We start from the raw sequence: 23,087 nt of genomic DNA on the forward strand, positions 1-23,087 counted from the left end.
GGCGACACCTACAACGTGCTGACATGAGGAAAGTATCCAACAGATTTCTCATACACAAACAGCAGTTGACCGGCGTTGCCTGGTGAAACGTTGCTGTCATGCCTCGTGTAAGGAGGAGAAATGCGTACCAACACGTTTCCGACTTTGATAAAGGTTGGATTGTAGACTATCGCGATTGCGGTTTATCGTATCGCGACATTGCTGATCGCGTTAGTCGACATCCAATGACTGTTAGCAAAATATGGAATCGATGGGTTCAGGAGAGTAACACGGAACGCCGTACTGCATTCCAACGGCCTCGTATCACTAGCAGTCGAGATGACAGGCATCTCATCCGCATGGCTGTAACGGATCGTGCAGCCACGTCTCGATCGCGGAGTTAACAGATGGGGACGTTTGCGAGACAACAACCATCTGCACGCACAGTTCGACGACGTTTGCAGCAGCATGGAGTACCAGCTCGGAGACCATGGCTGCGGCTACCCTTGATGCTGCATCACAGACAGGAGCGACTGTGATGGTGTACTCGACGACGAACCTGGTTTCACGAATGGCATAACGTCATTTTTTCGAGTGAGTCCAGGTTCTATTTACAGCATCATGATGGTCGCATTCGTGTTTTGCGACATCGCGGTGAGCGCACATTGGAAGCGTGTATTCGTCATCGCCATACTGACGTATCACCTGGCGTGATGGTATAGGGCGCCATTGGTTACACGTCTCTGTCACCTCGTGTTCGCATTGACAGCACATTGAACAGTGGACGTTACATTTCAGATGTGTTACGACCCGTGGATCAACCCTTCATTCGATCCCTGTGAAATCCTACATTTCAGCAGGATAATGCACAACCGCATGTTGCAGGTCCTGTACAGGCCTTTCTGGATACAGAAAATGTTCGACTGCTGCCCTGGCCAGCACATTCTCCAGATCTCTCACCAACTGAAAACGTCTGGTCAATGGTAGCCGAGCAACTGGCTCGGCGCAACACACCAGTCACTACTCTTAATGAACTGTGGTATCATGTTGAAGCTGCATGGGCAGCTGTACCTGTACACGCCATCCTACCTCTGTTTGACTCAATGCCCAGGCGTATCAAGGCCGTTATTACGGCCAGAGGTGGTTGTTCTGGGTACTTATTTCTCAGAATCTATGCACCCTAACTGCGTGAAAATGTAGTCACATGTCAGTTCTAGTATAATACATTTGTCAAGTGAATACCCGTTTATCATCTGCATTTCTTCTTGGTGTAGCAATTTTAATGGCCAGTAGTGTAGTTGGAGCTAGACGCATGGGACATTCCGTTTCGGAAATCGTTAGGGAATTTAAGTTTCCGAGATTCAGAGTGTCAAGAGTGTGTCGAAAATAACAAATTTCAGGCGTACCTCTGACTACCGATAACGACTGAGACCAGCTACGTTTACGTAGAGTAGTCAGTGCTAACAGACAAGCAACACTGCATGAAATAACCGCAGAAATCAATGTGGGATGTACGACGACCGCATCCATTAGGGTAGTGTTGTAACCTCCCCCTCACTTATCGACCTTAATGACAGTGAAAAATTAAACCGCGTGTACCTAATGGAAATTTGGGAAAAGCAATCGTCACCGAAGTTAATCTGTCGGTAAAGAGGGAGGAAAGGGTTACATCTAAATGAGAGGAAAAATGCAAATGAAACTGGTGGAAATTAATTTTGAAAAGGGGTAAAGTTAATAAAGAAAGTAAATGTGACGCCGTTACGTTAACAATTAACTAGCGGTAATTACATATTTGAGATTTGGGGGAAATTACGGTTGCCAGTCCTATGGAAAATTACTATAGTAACTGAAAAAGAAAGGTTATTACACATATAATTAGCACTAGAAGCGTGGCAACTGAAGGTTGACACGTGTAGTGTTAAAACTGAAGGTTTGTCAGAAGTAATAAATTTCGCTACACTCTGACTTAATTTAGCAAAAGAATTAATAAAACCGGAAAATTGAAAGTTAATTTAGTGACTGAAATTAATAGTGAGCTTTGTTTCTGAAGCACATCGAAATTCAGTAAAATACGGTTAGTCTTGGGCTACCTCAACAATCATTTCAAAAGCTACTTGAATCTACGCAATTTAAAAATAAGAGATTTAACTTTGAACTCGAATTAAATGATTCTCAACAATTAACAATAGTAAGATTTAGTACGTACCAAGCTGAGCTGCAGTCACAGGTAAGCTAAAATGCGGTAACTAAACTCGCACTCTTAATTTGTGCTTGTGTAATCTAAGTATTGTAGCTAGCTATGAATATTTTAACTGAACTTTGAAATTAAAGCAGTGAAATGGAATTATGCTGGCGTTTGAATTTCAACGACACTCGGGTTCTTTCCGGAAAAGGAAGGGACCCTGCTTGGTATTGCAATTGGGACAATGAGCAACAAAGGTTCATGCTACCTTGCTGTTATTTAGTGAGAAAAATTTAACAGTTTGAAAAGCTGAGGTCTGCCATACACTTCTAAAACTTTACGTGCTACCAGTCTTCCTTGTTGGTTGATTGAATGATTGAAGGTTTGAAGTCGTCGATCGAGGAGGTGGCGACAGTCACTCATTGTCGGCCGTCGCTGTTGCAGAAGCTGGATGTTGGTTCAAATGGTTCAAATGGCTCTGAGCACTATGGGACTCAACTGCTGTGGTCATAAGTCCCCTAGAACTTGGAACTACTTAAACCTAACTAACCTAAGGACATCACACACACCCATGCCCGAGGCAGGATTCGAACCGGCGACCGTAGCGGTCGTGCGGTTCCAGACTGTGAGCTGGATGTTGGCGCGCCTTCTTCTCGACACGGTCTCCAGCCGAAACGGGCTCTTGATGTGTGCCAGCTAACGCTTCCGTCCGTGACATCGTGTCAGAAACTAACATATCAAGTCGAGCGCAATTATATGCTGCCAAACCCCGAAAGCACGGCAACTCGCAGGAGCGTCACACAACACACCTGCTCCACTGCCCTCCTCCAGCCAGACTCTGCTCTGCCCGCGCTCCACTCGGCCGAGTTCACACTACCAAAGATCCTAAACACTTTGGTTCTCCACACAACCTATCGATGTAATCGTTCGATACCATAATTTTCCCTAGGCAAGACCCAGCATAAAAATACAAATAGTATTTACAAAACAAACCAATTATACATCGACATAAATGCATAAATATACATATACAAATAGTAAAACAATTACGATATATAAAGACACAGAAATGTCATATCTTCAGGTAACAAAATAAGGAAAAAATTTATAGTAGAATAGATGGAAATAGGAGGATATGCATTTCCGGCGTTACAGTGTGACGAAATTTGGTGTTAATGTACAACGTCAGCAGACGACCGACGCGAGAGCCTTTGCTAACAGCACCACATCACCTGCAGCTTCTCTCTTGAGCTCATGACCATATCGATTGGGTTCTACACGACTGGAAGACCATATCCTTGTCAAATGAGACCCGATTTCATTTGGAAAGAGCTGATGGTAGGGTTCGAGTGTGGCACAGATCCCACGAAGTTGTCAACAAGGCACTGTGTAAGCTGGTGCCGGCCGGTGTGGCCGAGAGGTTCTAGGCGCTTCAGTCTGGAACCGCGCGACCTCTACGCTCGCAGGCTCGAGTCCTGCCTCGGGCATGGATATATGTGATGTCCTTATATTAGTTACGTTTAAGTAGTTCTAAGTTCTAGGGGCCTGATGACCTCAGATGTTAAGTCCCATAGTGCTCAAAGCCATTTGAACCATTTGTAAGCTGGTGGTGGTTCCATAATGCTGTGGGCTAGTTTTACACGGATTGGATATGTCCTCCGGTCCAACTGAATCGACCATTGCCTGTAAATGGGTATGCTCAGCTACTTGGAGACCGTTTGCAGCTATTCATGAAATTCGTGTTCTCAAACAACGAAGCGCCATGTCATCTGGCCACGATTGTTCGCGACTGGTTTGAAGAACATTCTGGACGATTCGAGCGAATGATTTGGCCACCCAGATAGCGTGACACGAATCCCATCGAACATATACGGGACATAATCGAGACATCAGTTCGTGCACAAAATCCTGCACTGCCAACACTTTCTCTATTGTGGACGGCTGTTGAGACAGCAAGGCTCGCTCTTTCTCCAAGGGACTTCGAACGACTTTTTGAGTAGATGCCACGTCGAGTTGCCGGCCGGGCAAAAGGAGGCTCCGACACATTGTCAGAAGGCACCCCCATGATTTTTTTCACGTAAACCTAAATGCCGACAGGCCCGATCCTGCCGCTGTCTTGTTCCGATGCGTGTGATTAAACGCTTCTCCTTCTTACACGAGACACATCACGACACTCGCACAAACAAACAACATTCAAATGCGACTCCTGAATGAGAAACCGACTGGGCAATCTTCTGCGTTACTTACAATTACTTTAAGCGGTTGCACTGAAATGCTATTTTCTTATCCAAGCACTTAGTAGACTTTAAGCCAGTTCAGGTTTTTTGCATGTTTCGCCTCATGGCATCGTAATTTTAACGGGCAACAATGTATTAGATAGCAAAACAACGACTCGTAGGTCCTCGTGTTGTACTGGCAGAGCTATCCCAAAACACGTTTCGTTTCGTGATTTTCGACTTAATCACTTCTCCCTCTGAAAAATCACCCATTTCCGTGCTACTCTCACCCAGCACCTCGAGTAAAGTTAACGCAATACTATAACATGGCACGACAGCACTTCAGTAAAGATTGGTAACTGTACGACCCAAGGAAATTTTGGGAACGTGGATATGACTATGTAAGCCTATTTGTCCGTCGCTGACATAGAAGACCGCAAACCTTCTTTCCTTCCCGTCTGGGCAAGCTGTGCAGTGACTAGAGTACATGTAAAGCTTACTGGGACAGGGTAAATGCTAGCTACAATGAAGTCGATAATTCGATTGTAATACTGGCATTTTAATTTGATATCCCCCACAACTGACAAAATTTACAGAAAAATGTGAATTTATTTGTCCACCCACACACTCCTGTGCATGGCACATTAACAATTTGCAATTACGCGCAGCTATGTTGATAAATATTCGGCACCTCTCAAGGATAACTACCAGATCAAGAATATTAGGTAAGTTGTTTGAAGTAGTTAAGCGTTGGTGAGAATCTCGCTTCTGAGCACACAAAGAGCTCTAACCGCAGAACTCTGTACGGAACACGCGTTGGTGTAGTGCTGCGATACGGAGCTTATATCTCCCTTCGAAGACGATGACCAAGACGCCGTCTCCAGGTCCGTACCGCTCTATGGCTGAAGTCGAAGTCCTCTCTCTCTCCACAATTCTCCCGTCTCCGACGCGTACGAAAACGCGGCGGAAGAATACTCAGTTTCGGCCAATGTCTAACGCTCTATCGTCGCCGAAATCCCACCAACGGCATTTCTGAGATCTAGCCAGTGATCGAGTAGGTCATAACGCCCCTAGGCAAACGAAATTCCCGTCTTGGCCACGTGTTGCCCAGCACAGGTGGCTCCGGATGCCGGGCTATCCGCAAAAGCGCCGTATTGTCCCACGTTTCCTGGTGACCGCTACCTGCCGCCCACGGCGGCCCGGCGAGCTACGACCATCTGCAGACTTTATATTCCACAATTCTCAACTTCCGATACTTTTCACCAACACTTTAAGTTAGTGGCTCAATCATGCAGACATGCAGGGAATACTGCTCGAGAGTGCCTCGTAATTATCATAATTCAATAGAGTCATGATCTGATGCCCTTGCCAGTCCCTTTATTATTAATACTAATGTTGGTAAGCTAACGTGTAAGTGCCCATGTCCTGTCACCTTACAAGTGAAGAAGAAAAACTGGACGTGGACGGTTAACCTGCCTTCAGCGTCATTCGATGTCAATTAATGTAATATAAATGCAATAGTAAATAGGAGTGCCCACACCGATATGCTCTTTTTTTCAGAGGCGGTTTCAAAACAGTAAATCTTTCCGACTTGTCTGTTGGGTGCAGAAGGGCCTAAAATTGCTACTTAATGTTTGTCAAGCTTTGGCGCTTTTTCATTGTTTTCTTGTTGTCCGCCCAAGCAAAAATGGAATCAACACAGCAGAAGGCACAAATTGTCCTTTGGTACGCTGAGTTTAAATTCAGTGTTATGGCGGAAAGGCACTTTCGTTTTGTTTTTGAGAAAGTAGCACGAGACGCCAAGAGCATTAAAAGCAAGGCATAAGCAGTTACTGACCACTGGCAACATTCTGAAGGGTGTCGGCGTGTCTCCGAAGAACAGGCCGACAATGTCCGGCAAGCGTTCCATCGAAGTTTACGCAAATCAGTTCGTGAGGCCCCACGGGAACTTCAAATGCCACGTCCAACAATTCAGAATGTCCTCAAAAAGCTGTTGTGTCTGTATTCGAACAAGGTGCAGATTCTGCAGACCACAGAGGCCTGTGATAAGCAACGGCGATATGGATTTGTATGTGAAATGCTTTACCGAACCGTCCGGAATCCTGCTTTCTTCTCAAATATATTGTTTTCTGGTGAAGCCACATTTCACGTTTCTGGATCCGTGAACAAGCATGACGGTCGCATATGGGGTCGCAGAAAACACAACCATCAGGGAAAAGCTGCGAGACAGCCCAAAAGTGAACGTTTGGTGCGACCTCACCTGCAACAAGACAATTGGACTGTAGTAATTCCTTCGCAACTTCATCGCTAAATACTTATTTTATGACGCTTTTCGAGTAATCGTCTGAAGTCGGGTAGACCGTTCGCCGGGTGCAAGTCTTTCGATTTGACGCCACTTCGGCGACTTACTCGTCGATAGGGATGAAATAATGATGATTAGGACAAGACAATACCCAGCCCCTGTAACTAACCACCTTCCACACGGAGCACGTCCGTATCTCACCACTGACTTTGAAAGGGTACAGTACCGCCCGACATTGAAAATAGGTACAACATTCTTCGTTATTCTTGTCAGAACAACATATTTTTTTTGTAACAATAACTCAGTTTCACTTAATACACTTAAATTACATGAAATAGATCACACTAGCAACATACACCACAAAGAATAGTCACAACGTTAGAATCACTTCACTTTCAGCTTTCCCACTTCAATTAGTATTCATCCCAGTTTCACACGACACTGCCCCACTTCGTAACTTTTCTTTCCTACTACGAACTCTGGAGGATATATGCACGTCTTCTTGTGCAATGCAAGCCAAGTGGCGTTGCTGGATAGACGGCTGACTAACCTTGTTCTCTCTCAGAGTATTAGAGTTTGAATCCAACACGGAAACATAACACGCAATGTAATATTAAGAACACACTCGTCACACACGCGAGTCCTCAACTGATACCATGGACGAGTACTTCTCTTTATCCTTTGTCTCATAGACAGATTGAGACTCACACAGTACTCACCACGTGGAAGTACTCGTCTCTAATTTCAAGTCCTGCACACGCCATTTCTTAAATATTTCCAACTTGTAGTACACACGCCAGTAATTCAGCTTAACTTTAGCACTCGGAAGTATTTCAACTTAGTACTAGCACTCGCAAGTATTCCAACTTAGTACTAGCACTCGCAAGTATTTCAACTTATTGCTACACGTGGTTTCACTGTGACCATTGATCATTTCCGAAGATTACTACGATCCCCTTAATATTACCTGCCTGTCATTAATTTTCACATGCATATGATTTTCTTCTTCCTTTTGTCTTTACGGAGCACACCTAAGACAGGTCTTACCAACACAAGATCCAGCGCCACAGTGCTGAAACATGGCCGTTCTTCATGTCATCTCGCACCTCTGCCGTAGTGGGGGAGCACCTTGCTACCGTATTGGTCAGGCACGTTTCAGGCGCTCAAAGCTCAGGTAAATCTCATCTCTTTGGTTCCACCAAAGGTGACCAAAGGACCGTCTCAAAGATGATCATCTATTGCACATTCACTATCTGCGGTTAGCAGACGACCATACATTCATTCATTTCTCAGATCTCACCAAACTGGGTGTAGGGATATATTTTGCGGGAGTGCACATGTGATCAATTAAGTAAATAAATTGTCATTCTTTCCTACACTGGTATCCGGCTTCTGTGTATTAAGTGAAATTGAGTTATCATTACAAAAAACATGTTGTTCTGACAAGAATAACGAAGAATGTTGTACCTATTTTCAATGTCGGGTGGTACTGTACCCTTTCAACTTCTAGTATCAGCTGCACGCAGTTGACGTCAACAAGTGTATGGGCCTGAAGAGGACGTTGTTACAACGTTGAAACTAGCTGCCATAATAAAATCGACACCTTAAATACAGCTGGAGGAATTTCTTCATTTTTAATATAAATTTATACCAGCTGACGTTCCAATGTCCTCCATTTCAACTATGGATGTACGAAGATTGGGTTAATGTCTCGTCGACATCGAGATCATTAGCGACGAGAACACAAGCCAGGATTGTGTCAAGGATACGAAAGGAAATAGGTCTTGCCCTTTAGATGAAACATCCCGGCATTCGCCTGGAGAGTTTTAGGGATATCGTGGATAACCTAAATCTGGATGGCCGGACGAGAGTTTGAACTGTCGTCCTCTCGAGCGAGTGTAGACACATTGTATAATAGTAAACGTAGCATTAAGACAATCGGGAGCCAAGAAACGATGACGTTAGCTTGTCGGGAGCGTTAATGTATACTTTGGCTGCCAGTGGGACTGTATTTCCAGAGCGTGATAAGACACGAGTGCCGACGCACAGTGACACGCGGATAGTCGGCGAGGACAGCGCCGTGGGTGCTGCGGCCGGATTGGCAGACCTCCAGCAGTGTCGGCCGCGGCCGGGCCAATGAACCCTGCGGATTACGGCCAGCTGCCGGCGACGAGCAGCCGGCGGCCAGATCCGGGGTCACGCCGGGCGCCCACAACACGCCGTCTCCGGGGGTAACAGCGGTTAATAAAAACCCCAACACTGTACCCGCCTGCCGCCTGCTCTCGTTACAGGAGGAGCGTCCAGCATACTGGCAGTGCGCAGCCACCTGCATCACACTCAATCTGTCGAGATCAAGAACAACTGTCAAGATGAGGAACATAGAAGTAGATATCCTCGGTGTAACAAAGCAGCCTAAATCACTTAATAAAGGCAAGGCCTCCAGTCCAGACTGTATACCAGTCAGGTTCCTCTCAGAGTGGGATTCTTAGCCACATATGTAATAGCTCTCTGAAGCAGGGTATTTTTCCAGATAGACTGAAGTATGCCACTGTTAAACCACTGCATAAAAAAGGGGATACGTCTGATGTCAACAACTACCGCCCAATCGCTCTTCTGACTGCCTTATCCAAAATTCTTGAAAAAGTAATGTATTGTAGAGTAGCTTCACACCTTTGTAAAAATAAAGTTTTAACAAAATGTCAGTTTGGTTTCAAGAATGGTTTTTCAACGGAAAATGCTATATATACTTTCACTAATGAAATATTAAATACTCTGAGTAACCGGAAGTCACCCGTTGGGATTTTTTGTGATCTGTCATAGGCTTTTGATTGTGTAAATCATGGAATACTTCTAGATAAGCTCAAGTACTGTGTTATGAATGCGACAGTGCTCAAATGATTTAAATCATACCTAACTGGAAGAGTGCAGAAAGTTGAAATAAACAGTTCACATAATATGCAAAAAACCGGTGATTTCTCAAACTGGGGAACAATCAAGAATGGGGTGCCGCAAGGTTCGGTCTTGAATCCTCTGCTGTTCTTAATATATATTAATGACTTGCCATTAATATTCACGAAGATGCAAAGCTGGTACTTTTTGCCGATGATACAAGTGTAGCTATCACACCCGACAGACAACAATTAACTGGTGAAATTTTAGGTGTTTTTCAGAAAATCATTAAGTGGTTCTCTGCAAATGGGCTCTCATTAAACTTTGACAAAACACAGTATATACTTTTCCACACAGTAAATGGAATGACCCCATTAATAAATATAGACTTCGATCACAAATCGGTAGCTAAGGTAGAATATTCAAAATTTCTAGGTGTATGCATTGATGAGGGGTTGAACTGGAAAAAACACACTGAGGATCTGCTGAAACGTTTGAGTTCAGCTACTTATGCTATTAGGGTCATTGCAAATTTTGGCGCTATATATCTGAGTAAATTAGCTTACCACGCCTATTTTCATTCTCTGCTTTCGTATGGCATCATATTCTGGGGTAACTCATCATTGAGTAAAAGAGTGTTCATTGTACAAAAGCGTGTAACCAGAATAATTGCTAGAGCTCACCCAAGATCACCCTGCAGACACTTATTTAAAGAGCTAGAAATCTTCACCGTAGCCTCACAATATATATATATATATATTCACTTACGAAATTTGTTATTAACAATCCGAACAAATTCAAAAGTAATAGCAGTGTACATGGCTACAACACTAGGAGAAAGGATGATCTTCACTACTCAGGATTAAATCTAACTTTGGCTCAGAAGAGGGTAAATTATACTGCCACAAAAGTCTTTGGTCACTTATCTAATAGCATCAAAAGTCTGACAGATAGCCATATAGCATTTAAAAGGAAATTAAAAGAATTTCTTAATCGCAACTCCTTCTACTCATTAGATGAATTTTTGGATATAGTAAGTGGGTAATTTCCCAACCTCCACAAAAAAAATTAAAAATTATTGAGTGTCATCTAATATTTTGCCTAATGTAATATCTTGTATAGACACCTTTTATTAACCTGACACGTTCCACATCCTTACGAAGTGTCGTATTCATGATCTATGGAACAAGTACTAATCTAATCTAATCTAATCTAAAGAATATGCTGATAAAATAGCTCCATACTTAGCAATTATATACAACCACTCGCTCACAGAAAGATCCGTACCTAAAGACTGGAAAATTGCTCAAGTCACACCAATACCCAGAAAGGGAAGTATGAGTAATCCGCTGAATTACAGACCGATATCGCTAACGCCGATTTGCAGTAGTGTTTTGGAACATATACTGTATTCGAACTTTATGAAGCACCTCGAAGAAAACGATTTATTGACATATAGTCAGCACGGATTCAGAAAATATCGTTCTTGTGAAACACAACTAGCTCTTCATACTCATGAAGTAATAAGTGCTATCGACAGGGGATGTCAAATTGATTCCTTATTTTTAGATTTCCAGATGGCTTTCGACACCGTTCCTCACAAGCGTCTTCTAACCAGACTGCGTGCCTATGGAATATCGCCTCAGTTGTGCGACTGGATTCGTGATTTCCTGTCAGAAAGGTCACCGTTCGTAGTAAAGTCATCGAGTAAAACAGAAGTAATATCCGGCGTTGTCCAAGGAAGAGTTATAGGCCCTCTATTGTTCCTGATCTGTTTTAACGGCATATGAGACAATCTGAGTAGCCGTCTTAGATTGTTTGCAGATGATGCTGTCATTTACCGTCTTGTAAAGTCGTCAGATGATCAAAACTACCTGCAAAATAATTCAGATAAGATATCTGTATGGTGCGAAAAGTGGCAATTGACCCTGAACAAGGAAAAGTGTGAAGTTATTCACATGAGTACTAAAAGAAATCCGCTACATTTCGATTACGCGGTAAGTCACACAAATCCGAGGGCTGTAAATTCAACTAAGTACTTAGGGATTACAATTACAAATAACCTAAATTGGAGCGATCACATAGATAATATTGTGGGTAGAGCAAACCAAAAACTGCGATTCATTGGCAGAACACTTAGAGGGTGCAACAGGTCTACTAAAGAGACTTCTTACACCACGCTTGTCCGCCCTGTTCTGGAGTATTGCTGTACGGTGTGGGATCCGCATCAGGTGGGACTGACAGATGACATCGAAAAAGTACAAAGAAGGGCAGCTCGTTTTGTACTATCGCGAAATAGGGGAGATAGCGTCTCAGACATGATACGTGAATTGGAGTGGCAATCATTAAAACAAAGGCGTTTTTCGTTGCGACGGGATCTTCTCATGAAATTTCAATCACCAGTTTTCTCCTCCGATTGCGAAAACATTCTGTTAGCACCCACCTACATAGGAAGAAATGATCATCACGATAAAATAAGAGAAATCATGGCTCGCACAGAAAACTTTAAGTGCTCGTTTTTCCCGTGTGCCGTTCGAGAGTGGAACAGTAGAGAGATAGCATGAAGGTGGTTCATTGAACCCTCTGCCAGGCACTTTATTGTGAATAGCAGAGTAATCACGTAGCTGTAGATGAAGATGAGATACACCACACACATTTAAAGTGAGATCCAAACTGCAGAATGTTTTGTTTCTTTCGCGACTGTCCAGTGTCGCAAACAAAGCACAATACACTGACTGAAACAGATACGCCATCGAGACCTTGACCGAACGCAAGCAGGTCCGGATGAAATCCCAGTTCGGTTTTACAAATCGTACTCGGCCGCCCTGGCTCCTTACTTAGCTTGCATTCATAGCGAACATCTCGCCCCGCGCAAAGTCCTAAGCGACTGAAAGGCAGCGCGGATGACACCTGAATGTTCTTTTCCTTTTTTGAATCATCAGTCTTCTGACTAGTTTGATGCGGTCCGCCACGAATTCGTGCCCTGTGCAAACCTCTTCATCGCAGAGTAGCTATTCCATCCTACATTCTCAATTATTTACGGAACATACGGGGCTATTACAAATGATTGAAGCGATTTCATAAATTCACTGTAGCTCCATTCATTGACATATGGTCACGACACACTACAGATACGTAGAAAAACTCATAAAGTTTTGTTCGGCTGAAGCCGCACTTCAGGTTTCTCCCGCCAGAGCGTTCGAGAGCGCAGTGAGACAAAATGGCGACAGGAGCCGAGAAAGCGTATGTCGTGCTTGAAATGCACTCACATTAGTCAGTCATAACAGTTCAACGACACTTCAGGACGAAGTTCAACAAAGATCCACCAACTGCTAACTCCATTCGGCGATGGTATGCGCAGTTTAAAGCTTCTGGATGCCTCTGTAAGGGGAAATCAACGGGTCGGCCTGCAGTGAGCGACGAAACGGTTGAACGCGTGCGGGCAAGTTTCACGCGTAGCCCGCGGAAGTCGACGAATAAAGCAAGTAGAGAGCTAAACGTACCACAGCCGACGGTTTGGAAAATCTTACGGAAAAGGCTAATGCAGAAGCCTTACCATTTACAATTGCTACAAGCCCTGACACCCGATGACAAAGTCAAACGCTTTGAATTTTCGGCGCGGTTGCAACAGCTCATGGAAGAGGATGCGTTCAGTGCGAAACTTTTTTTCAGTGATGAAGCAACATTTTTTCTTAATGGTGAAGTGAACAGACACAATTTGCGTATCTGGGCGGTAGAGAATCCTCACGCATTCGTGCAGCAAATTCGCAATTCACCAAAAGTTAACGTGTTTTGTGCAATCTCACGGTTTAAAGTTTACGGCTTCTTTTTCTTCTGCGAAAAAAACGTTACAGGACGCGTGTATCTGGACATGCTGGAAAATTGGCTCATGCTACAACTGGAGACCGACAGCGCCGACTTCATCTTTCAACAGGATGGTGCTCCACCGCACTTCCATCATGATGTTCGGCATTTCTTAAACAGGAGATTGGAAAACCGATGGATCGGTCGTGGTGGAGATCATGATCAGCAATTCATGTCATGGCCTCCACGTTCTCCCGACCTAACCCCATGCGATTTCTTTCTGTGGTGTTATGTGAAAGATTCAGTGTTTAAACCTCCTCTACCAAGAAACGTGCCAGAACTGCGAGCTCACATCAACGATCCTTTCGAACTCATTGATGGTGACATGCTGCACCGAGTGTGGGAGGAACTTGATTATCGACTTGATGTCTGCCGAATCACTAAAGGGGCAAATATCGAACATTTGTGAATGCCTAAAAAAACTTTTTGAGTTTTTGTATGTGTGTGCAAAGCATTGTGAAAATATCTCAAATAATAAAGTTATTGTAGAGCTGTGAAATCGCTTCAATCATTTGTAATAACCCTGTATTACAATCTCCGTCTCCCTCTTCAGGTTTTACTCTCTGCAGCTCCATCTAGTACCAAGGAAGTTATTCGCTGATGTCTTAACAGATGCCCTATCATCCTGTCCCTTCTTTTTATCGCTGTTTTCCATATATTCCTTTTCTCGCCAATTCTGTGGAGAACCTTCTCATTCTACATCTTATCAGGCCACCTAATTTTCAACCTTCTTATGTAGCACCATATCTCAAATGCGTCGATTATATCCTGTTACGATTTTCCCATAGTCCACGCCTCGCTATCATATAAAGCCGTGCGCCAAACGTACTTTCTCATAAAATTTCTTCCTCAAATTAAACCTGTGTTTGATACCAGTAGATTTCTTTTGGCCGGGAATGCCCTTTTTGCCAGTGCTAGTCGGCTCTTTTGTCCTCCTTGATCTCTTCTCTGTGGGTTATTTTGGTTCCTAGGTAGCAGAATCCTTAACTTTTATCTACTTCGTGATCACCAATCATGATGTTTAGTTTCTCGCTGTTTTCATTTCTGCTACTTCCCATTACTTTCGGCTTTCTTCGATTTACTCTTAGTCCAGATTCTGTATCTATAGACTGTTAATTCCATTCAACAAATGCTGTAATTCTTCTTTACTTTCATTCAGAATAGCAATGTCACCAGCTAATTTTGTAAATGATATCCTTCCACCCCGAATTTCTATCCCATTCTTGAACCTTTCTTTTATTTCCGTCATTGCTTCTTCGATGTTTAGATTGATCTGCAGGGGTGAAAGACTACATACCTGTCTTACACCGTTTGCAATCCAAGCACTTGGTTCATGGTCTTCCACTCTTACTGTTCCCCCTTGGTTCTTGTACATATTGTGTGTTACCCGTCTTTCCCTATAGCTTATCCCTATTTTTCTCAGGATTTCGAACATGTTGCACCATTTTACACTGTCGAACGGTTTTTCCAGGTCGACAAATCTTACGAACATGTCTTGATTTTTTTTTCAGTCTTGCTTCTATTATCCACCGCAACGTCAGAACTGCCTCTTTGTTGCCTTTACTTTTCCTAACCCCAAACTGATCGTCCTCAGTTTTCTTTTCTATTCTTGGGTGTATATTATTCTTGTAAGCAGTTTACGTGCATGAGCTGTTAAGCTTATTGTGCGATAATTCTCGCACTTGTCAGCTGTTGCAGTCTTGGGAACTGTGTGGACGACGTTTTTCCGTAAATCTGATGGTATATCGCCAATCTCATAATTGAACACACCAACATGAATAATAGTTTTGTTGGCACTACCCGCAATTATTTTAGAAATTCCGATGGAATGTTACCTGTGTACAAGAAGGGTAAAAGATCGGGCCTGAAAAATTGCAGACCAATATTCTTAACATTGGTTTGCCGAAGAATTCTTGAACATATTCTGAGTTCGAACATAATTTCCTACTGACTGAAAAGCTCCTGTCCATGAATCGGCATGGTTTTAGAAAGCATTACTCGTGCGTAATGCATTTTGCCCTTATCTCACATGATATACTGTGAACTATGGATGAAGGCAATATGCAGATACCATATTTCTAGATTTCTGAAAAACGTTTGACACGGTACCCACTGCAGACTGTTAAAACGAACGTACTCTGGCTAACGTGCAAATAAAACTGCGAGGAAACGCTTGTGGGAAACAGTCAATATTGTCAGATGCCGTATTCAGTTTGGATTATGAGATAGTTGTGCGATCCTGAGTGATAGTATGTCTAGGTACAAATGAACTGTTTGGCGTGGACCACACGATAGAAACTTTACTATGAGGTGGTGTAGCACACGCAGTCGTTCCGTTTGAACTCAGTTCATCCCTGGTGGTGATAACGACTGACCACCAGTTTCCATCTTCTCTCATATCAGAGTCGTCCTGATCGACCTGGTATTCTTCGTCTGACGAATCGTCTGCAGTTACGTCACAGTCAGATTTCGCCGACATCCGCTGTAATTCTTTGCGCGTTATTTTTCTTCTATTGTTCATCTCAGGGGCCTACAAAAACATAAAACAACAGTGGTAAAAGCCAGTTTTTCTACTCATTCGCGAGCCTGGAAATACACAAAACGATCGCCGTAAAAGCCACTCTGAGAATGAAGTACACCTTTCCTGCAGTACCGCTTGGACTTACATAACAGTCTCTGCTGATAAACGTGTTCTATAATACTACATTACAAATTTTTATGTACTTACCAGGTTCTGATTGGGGAGGAAAAATAAACTTGGAGATGAATAATTAACAATTATTTGACAAATCAACACAACATAAGCGCAGCACACTGTCTCTGCAACATCACTGTAACGCAACTGGCGGAAAACATTAGTTTCCTTCTTGGAACATCATATGGGTTGCTCTCGATGGACATTATTCGAAACTAGATGTGTCTTACTCACTTCCTGACCCGGTGGGGCAGCATCCTACGAGCACTGGAATCACTACCGCCCCCAGTAGTCTACGAATGCCACTTCACAGGACGTATATATCCTGTTGGTAGTTTAAGTATTATGAAACTTTTGCTCCCAGCAGTTTAACATATTCTAGCTTTTGCCAGACCCTCCCACTTTTCCCTTCTATTGCTTCTTCTACCGCCAAGTTAACTAATCCTGATTGGCTTAACAGATGACCCACTAACCCGTTTCCTTTTTCTGGTAAGAGTCTTCTGAACACTCCTGTCGTCACCCATTCCTTACAGCACCCCTTCATTGTGTGCTTTAGTATTCAGTATCACGTTTCTAACGCTTAGTTGCCTTTTTCGGATTTTCTATTGTTCACATTTCTTTTGGTCTAAGATTCTCTAAATTCTGACAGTAATAACAGACGAATAATTAATAATATTTCCGAGATAACAGTCAAAGTTGTAAATCAAGAACGGCCCGCGTGTTAAATAACCGTACGAGTTATCACTGCGTCTTAACTTCTGTATTGGGTACACAAAGAAAGGATGAAAAGTTTTAAAACGTTAGTGAACGTTTAACGGCATCATACCAGTGGTAAGATTCGTGATGCTGGAGTAGGTCCTCTGATAGAAACACATAAGGTTTAGAAGACGTATTAAAAGGAGTGGATAGGAAACTAAACAATGAATAGGGATTGTGATCAATAAAAGATACTGACGATGAAGTGCAGAAAAAAGAATTGTCAGCTACTAAATACGAAAACTACGAAGAATGGAGATGCATCACAGTAAGTGAAATTATTATTTCTAGGAAGTAAGATACATGAGGTGGCCGAAGCGTCAGAGACATCGGAAACTTATTGAGGTAGGCCTAAAGAACTTCGATTGGCTAAAAGTATCTTCTGGCTAGAAACGAGGAAGGAGATTCTTACGCTGTAATCGACCACAACATTTTACGAAAGTGAAACGTGAAAAGTGAGGGACTTAAAAAGAAAGTGCCGACGCGAGAAATATTGAGAATTAAGTGTAGAGGTAGGAATGAAATGAATAGGTACTATAAAGGCGAAATCTGTTTGTGAAAAGTCTTACGTGAACAACGGCTAGGCTAGTGGTACATATTTTGAAACACGCAAGAAGAAGTCACACTACTCGGGAATAGTAAAGATACACAAAGATTAGAATATGTAACACAGATTATGTAATACACTGGGTGTACAAAGATGAAAAATTGAATAAACTAGAAAGACAAATAAGAAAATGTTGGAGGACGGCATCAAAATAGAAAAACTACAAGAAAGAGAGATAGCACGAACAAATAGCAGAAAGTAATCCATTCAGTGCACCGATAGAAATATTTCTCTGAAAATGAATTTCCATTGAGATTCGATTTACAATACAATTATTAACAAGTAAGTAGAGTTACACAAGCTCATATGTAATATTAACGCAAAGAAGATTGCATACCATGCTAACCAGACAGGGAATGCTTTGAACTGATCCTTGAAAAAACGTACTGTAAGACCAGCTCCAAAAGATATACATGTAACTTGAGCAGGTGGAGATTTCGTTCCCCGTCCAACACTGGTTTCTGATTTCACTCCGACCGGTTCCGGTTCCATACACCAAAAACTGGCAGCGAGTTCGACAAGAGCGATACCCTAGAACGGAGTGGCAGAGCACTTAACTCGAAATAGGCTGCACAATGGTAACATATGTAGCGGTGTCTGCAATAACCGTTCTATTAGTAGGACCCTGAATAGTTTTTAATATTATTCGATTTTACACCCGAAACTGTAGGAACCAATGGCTTGAGGAGCGGTGCATGCTGCTTTTGTAACTCCATCTCCCTCCCACCATCCACCCCCACCCCTTATGTATTTACAATTACAAGTAGAAATTATCATAAACAATTTCCTTTGACACAACTAAATAAAAAAAATTAACAACTGCACAGAGGTAACATTTTTATAACCGTAAATTAAATTTCCTTAAGAAACAGAAATTTCAAAACACAAATTTGTTTTAAGAAAGAGAATTGTGTATTACAATAATAAAGAAGAATGTCCCAAATTTAACAACTCCTGATATGCAGAAGAAGCTTTGAGAGAATGACTCTATCACTAAGTACAAAATTACAGTGCAGTTACGAATGCTTGCTGTGCCTAAAAGAAACGAAACGAAAGGTCGAAACTTGCGCTGCGCTGGGCAGCATCGCAAAGAGTTTCTATAGTACGATGTTCACCGGTGTGCGCGCGCAGGTATTGATGCATCACAACGAACCATGTAGCTTCAACGGATCAGGCCACGTCAGTCGAGATGTGGACGGTAACACAGGAAAGTTCAGTGTGCACTGTGCCTTGTTAGATTCGAATCCGTGGCCAGCGTTCACGTACAACGAAGAGCCACCAAACAGAAGTAACAAAAATCGGTGGGATAAGCAGTTAAAGATACCTGCAGTTTGCTGGACGAACCCCGTTCTGGTAGGCCTTCGGTAAGTGTTGATGCTAAAAGGGATAGCTATCTAACGAGCCCGAAAGAATCGGTGCGTGTTTGTGGTCGAGAATTAGGCCTAAAAAAGATTACAGTTCATAAGGTTTCAGTTGTTGCATGCTGTCAAACCGAAACGATTCGAGTTTGTTAGAGATATGCTTAATGAGGTAGACCATGATGAACGGTTTATGAACAAGAGTCTGTTTAGCGATGAGGCCACATTCCATGCCTGTGCTCATGCTCAACGCTAGAACATCGGAATATGGGTTTCTGAAAATCCTCCTACCTTCATTGAGTATGAACGGTAACACTGCTAAGGTTAACGCGTGGTGTGCCCCGGTGCATAGTAAAGTTATAGGCCCATTTTTGTTGGCGGAGCACACTAAGACGTCAAACACTATCTTGACGTGTTGCAATTGTATGCCGTGCCACAGTTCTCAGGTTTCATCTTTCAAGTCGGCGCTCGCCCACACAACGCCAACAATGTTCGCTAGTTTCCGGATACGTAATTTGCCCAGCGTTGGATAGGAGGGGCTGGTTCAAATGGCTCTGAGCACTATGGGACTCAACTGCTGTGGTCATAAGTCCCCTAGAACTTAGAACTACTTAAACCTAACTAACCTAAGGACATCACACACATCCATGCCCGAGGCAGGATTCGAACCTGCGACCGTAGCGGTCGTGCGGTTCCAGACTGTAGCGCCTTTAACCGCTCGGCCACTCCGGCCGGCTAGGAGGGGCTGGTTTGAAGTCATGGCCACCACAATCTTCGAACCTAATGCCTTTAAACTTCCACTTTTGGGGTTATGTGAAGCAACGTGTGTGCAGTGAATGTATTAACGAAATTAATCATGTATTGTATAAAACATTCTCAGACTTCTTGCTGCGTCTTTCGAGAGTAAAACCTCGAGCTTTCGACGGCTTATACCATCGTCTACGTCAGGAACAACTGACTGTGAAAATTGCTGCTGTGTTGGCTTTATATAGCCCAAAGACGGCTTCTGATTGGTCGGTGTTTACGTCATACAGTCACAGACGGTGTCAACGTCGGCGCTCGTGGCGCCACCGCTCCCGCATTACCAAAAACATTGCGACGATTATCACTGGCTCTTCTCTGCATCGAGAGCTCGCTTGAAGGTTTCCTCCATATTCTTATTTCTAAAACCTACTTAATTATAGAGTCCCAGTATCTGGAAGCCAGGGACAAAATTTTTGTTTCTTCAAACAGTATTTTTCGTTTGCTTCTGAGGCTGTGCTCAGCAATCAATGGAGTGGCATCATGCAAATTCACCAGAGGAAAAAAAAATCAAAACCACACCTTCTGCTAGAAAAGTTATGGCTACAGTGTTTTTCGTTTCCGAAGGACTCTTCCTTGTGGACATCATGCCAAGTGGAACCACCATAAATTCTGATGCATATGTGACGACCCTGAAGAAACTTCAAGCTCGACTGAGTTGTGTTCGACCACATCGGCAAAAGCAGGATGCTTTGCTGTTGCACGACAATGCACGGCCACATATCAGTCTAAAAACCATGGAAGCGATCAGAAAACTCGGATGGACAACACTGAAACACCCACCTTACAGTCCTGACCTGGCTCCAAGTGAGTATCATCTCTTTGGGAAACTGGAAGACTCTCTTCGTGGAACAAGATTTGAAGATGATGACTCACTTGTGCACGCTGCCAAACAGCGGCTGCAACAGGTTGGTCCAGAATTTTACCGTGCGGGTATACAGGCACCGGTTCCAAGATGGCGTAAGGCAGTTGAGAGGGATGGAAATTATGTGGAGAAATGAAAATATTGTTCCTAAAGGATGTATCTACACACTGTAAAACTTTCAAACATGTAGAATAAAAGATGGATTTTTAAAAAAATAGTGTGCATTTCTTTTGGAGTGACCCCCGTACGTACTGCTTCCCGCCTAGTGCATCGTTCATTGAGCCAAACAGACGGCAGTCGGAAGGCGCACGTTCCGAGTTGTAGGTTGGATGAGGGAGAAGAGTCCAATGAAGTTCTGCGAGCTCATCTCGGACGCGCAGACTTTCGGAAGGCCTTGCTTTGTCATGGAGAAAAGGAAATTCCTTTGCAGTTTTGTGGCGACGAACACACTGAAGTCGTTTCTTTAATTTCTTAAGGGTAGCACCATGAGGGTGGACATCAAACAGAATAACCCCTTCAGAGTCTCCGAGGACCGTCGCCATGACTTTACCGCCTAAGGCTGTTGATTTGAACTTTTTCTTCGGAGTGATAAATCCAAGTACCATTGCCTGTGACGATGTCTCACAAACAGTTGTCACGATCAGCCTCATAACGTGCAAGCAGTTCAGCACAGATGGTCCTTCGTTGAGATTTATGGTGTACTGTTAGGCGGCGAGGAAACCAGGAGGCACCCCAACTGGTGGACGAATTTGTCAGCACCACTAATAGAGACATCCAGTTGAGCAGCGTGGTGTTTGATTATGATCCGTTGGTTCCCTCTAACTAGAGTGTCTGCGCGTTCCAACACTGCAGGAGTCACAGCTGTATGCGATTGGTTAGCTCGCGTTGCGACCGTACAGGTTTGCGCAACCTTGTTGCGATGATGACAGACACTCACCCAACAACTCACCGTGCTTTTGTTCACTGCCAGGTCTCCAAAACACTTCTTCAAGTGCCCATAAATATCTGCAACGCTCTGGTCATCAGCCACAAGAAACTCAGTGACAGCTCTCTGATTGGAACGCACCTCCGCTGCAGACGCCATTTGGAAGGATACGCATAGCGCCGCCATCTATTGGAACTTTATGAAATGATAGGGTGTGAAGTAGGAATATTACACTATGTCCCACAACAAATTCCGCATTTTTAAACCGAAATTGGCCAGGGGGAAAAGGTGTTGCATTTGCACTGAACGCCCCTCCTATTTCATTTGCAAACTTTTATGCAGTTTCTGACACTAGCAGAATGCGTGTTTGTATTTTTGTGTATCGTCAGGGTGTCGGTTGGTGTTGCAGGTGTTGTTGGCGCTGGTGGTGGCCTGGGGAGACGACGAGGCCCCGCCGGAGGGCTACTACGCCTTCATGGAGGCACCGCTGGCGCAGCCGCCGCGGGTGCGCAGACCGCCCTACGCGCAGTCCGACCACGACTGTCCAGGTCAGTACTGGCTCCTCGTCAGCGTACGTTTGTTCCAGTTAAATGGATGTTCACAAAATTAATTTCTTTAGATATATTTCTCTCAAAATGACCAGTAAACAGTTACATAATTGCCTTTATGGTGAAATGTTGGCAGCAGTAACACACTGACATCCTCTACTCTTTCAAGCAAACTTCGAGGGGCGTTTGAAAAGTCCGTGCGAAGTCCGAGAGATGGCACCACCGGCATGTCTCGAGGTCATGTTTAGTTAGTAGCATCTTTCGAAACAACGCACACCAAGTTTCAGCCATTCTGGTCTATTCCTTTGTATTTGGCATTCAAGTGAATCAAGGAAGGCAAAACGCCTCAGGAGACTAAAGAGAAGCTTGATAAACATTACGGTGACTCTGCACCTTCGATAAGAGCAGTTTATAAGTGGTTTCAAAATTTTCGGAGTGGCCATATGGGCACAAGTGATGCTGAACGTGCTGGGCGCAGTGTGGAGGTTACAGCTCCAGAAATCACTGACAAAATCCATGATATGGTGATGGATGGCAGCAGAGTTAAGGGGCGTGAGGTTGCTAGTGCTGTGGGCATCTCGAGTGAACGGGTACATAATACTTTGCATAAACATTTGGTCATGAGACAGCTATCCGCAAGATGGGTTCTGCGTTTGCTCACGCTTGACCAAAAACGGAATCGTGTGAAGTGTTGCAAAGATGGTGTGCAGCTGTTCAGTAAGAATCCGCAGGACTTTAAACGTCGTTTCGTCACTGTGAATGAAACGTGGATACATTACTATACTCCTGACACCAAAGAACAATCTAAACAATGGGTTACCAAGGGAGAATCTGCACCAAAAAAGGCGCAGACCATTCCTTTGGACGGAAAGGTTTTGGCGACTGTCTTTTGGGATTGGCAAGGGATAATCCTCATCGCCTATCTGGAGAAGGGTAAAACTCCAGAATGAGATTTTCACTCTGCAGCGGAGTGTGCGCTGATATGGAACTTCCTCGCAGATTAAAACTGTTTGCCGGACCGAGACTCGAACATGGGACCTTTGCCTTTCACGGGCAAGTGCTCTACCAACTGAACTACCCAAGCACGACTCACGCCCCGC

At 43.6% G+C, this 23,087-nt stretch overlaps 1 protein-coding gene across 1 annotated transcript in view; it reads left to right on the forward strand.

Annotated features, from left to right (window-relative positions):
- Positions 1-23,087, forward strand: part of LOC124798354 — a 391,600-nt gene that overhangs the window by 243,317 nt on the left and 125,196 nt on the right. Inside the window, exon 2 of the mRNA XM_047261716.1 lies at positions 21,849-21,987. Coding sequence (XP_047117672.1) covers positions 21,849-21,987 — 139 coding nt within the window. The remainder of the gene's footprint in view (positions 1-21,848; positions 21,988-23,087) is intronic.

The sequence above is a fragment of the Schistocerca piceifrons genome, chromosome 5, assembly GCF_021461385.2.
Source record: "Schistocerca piceifrons isolate TAMUIC-IGC-003096 chromosome 5, iqSchPice1.1, whole genome shotgun sequence".
Taxonomy (NCBI): Eukaryota; Metazoa; Arthropoda; class Insecta; order Orthoptera; family Acrididae; genus Schistocerca; species Schistocerca piceifrons.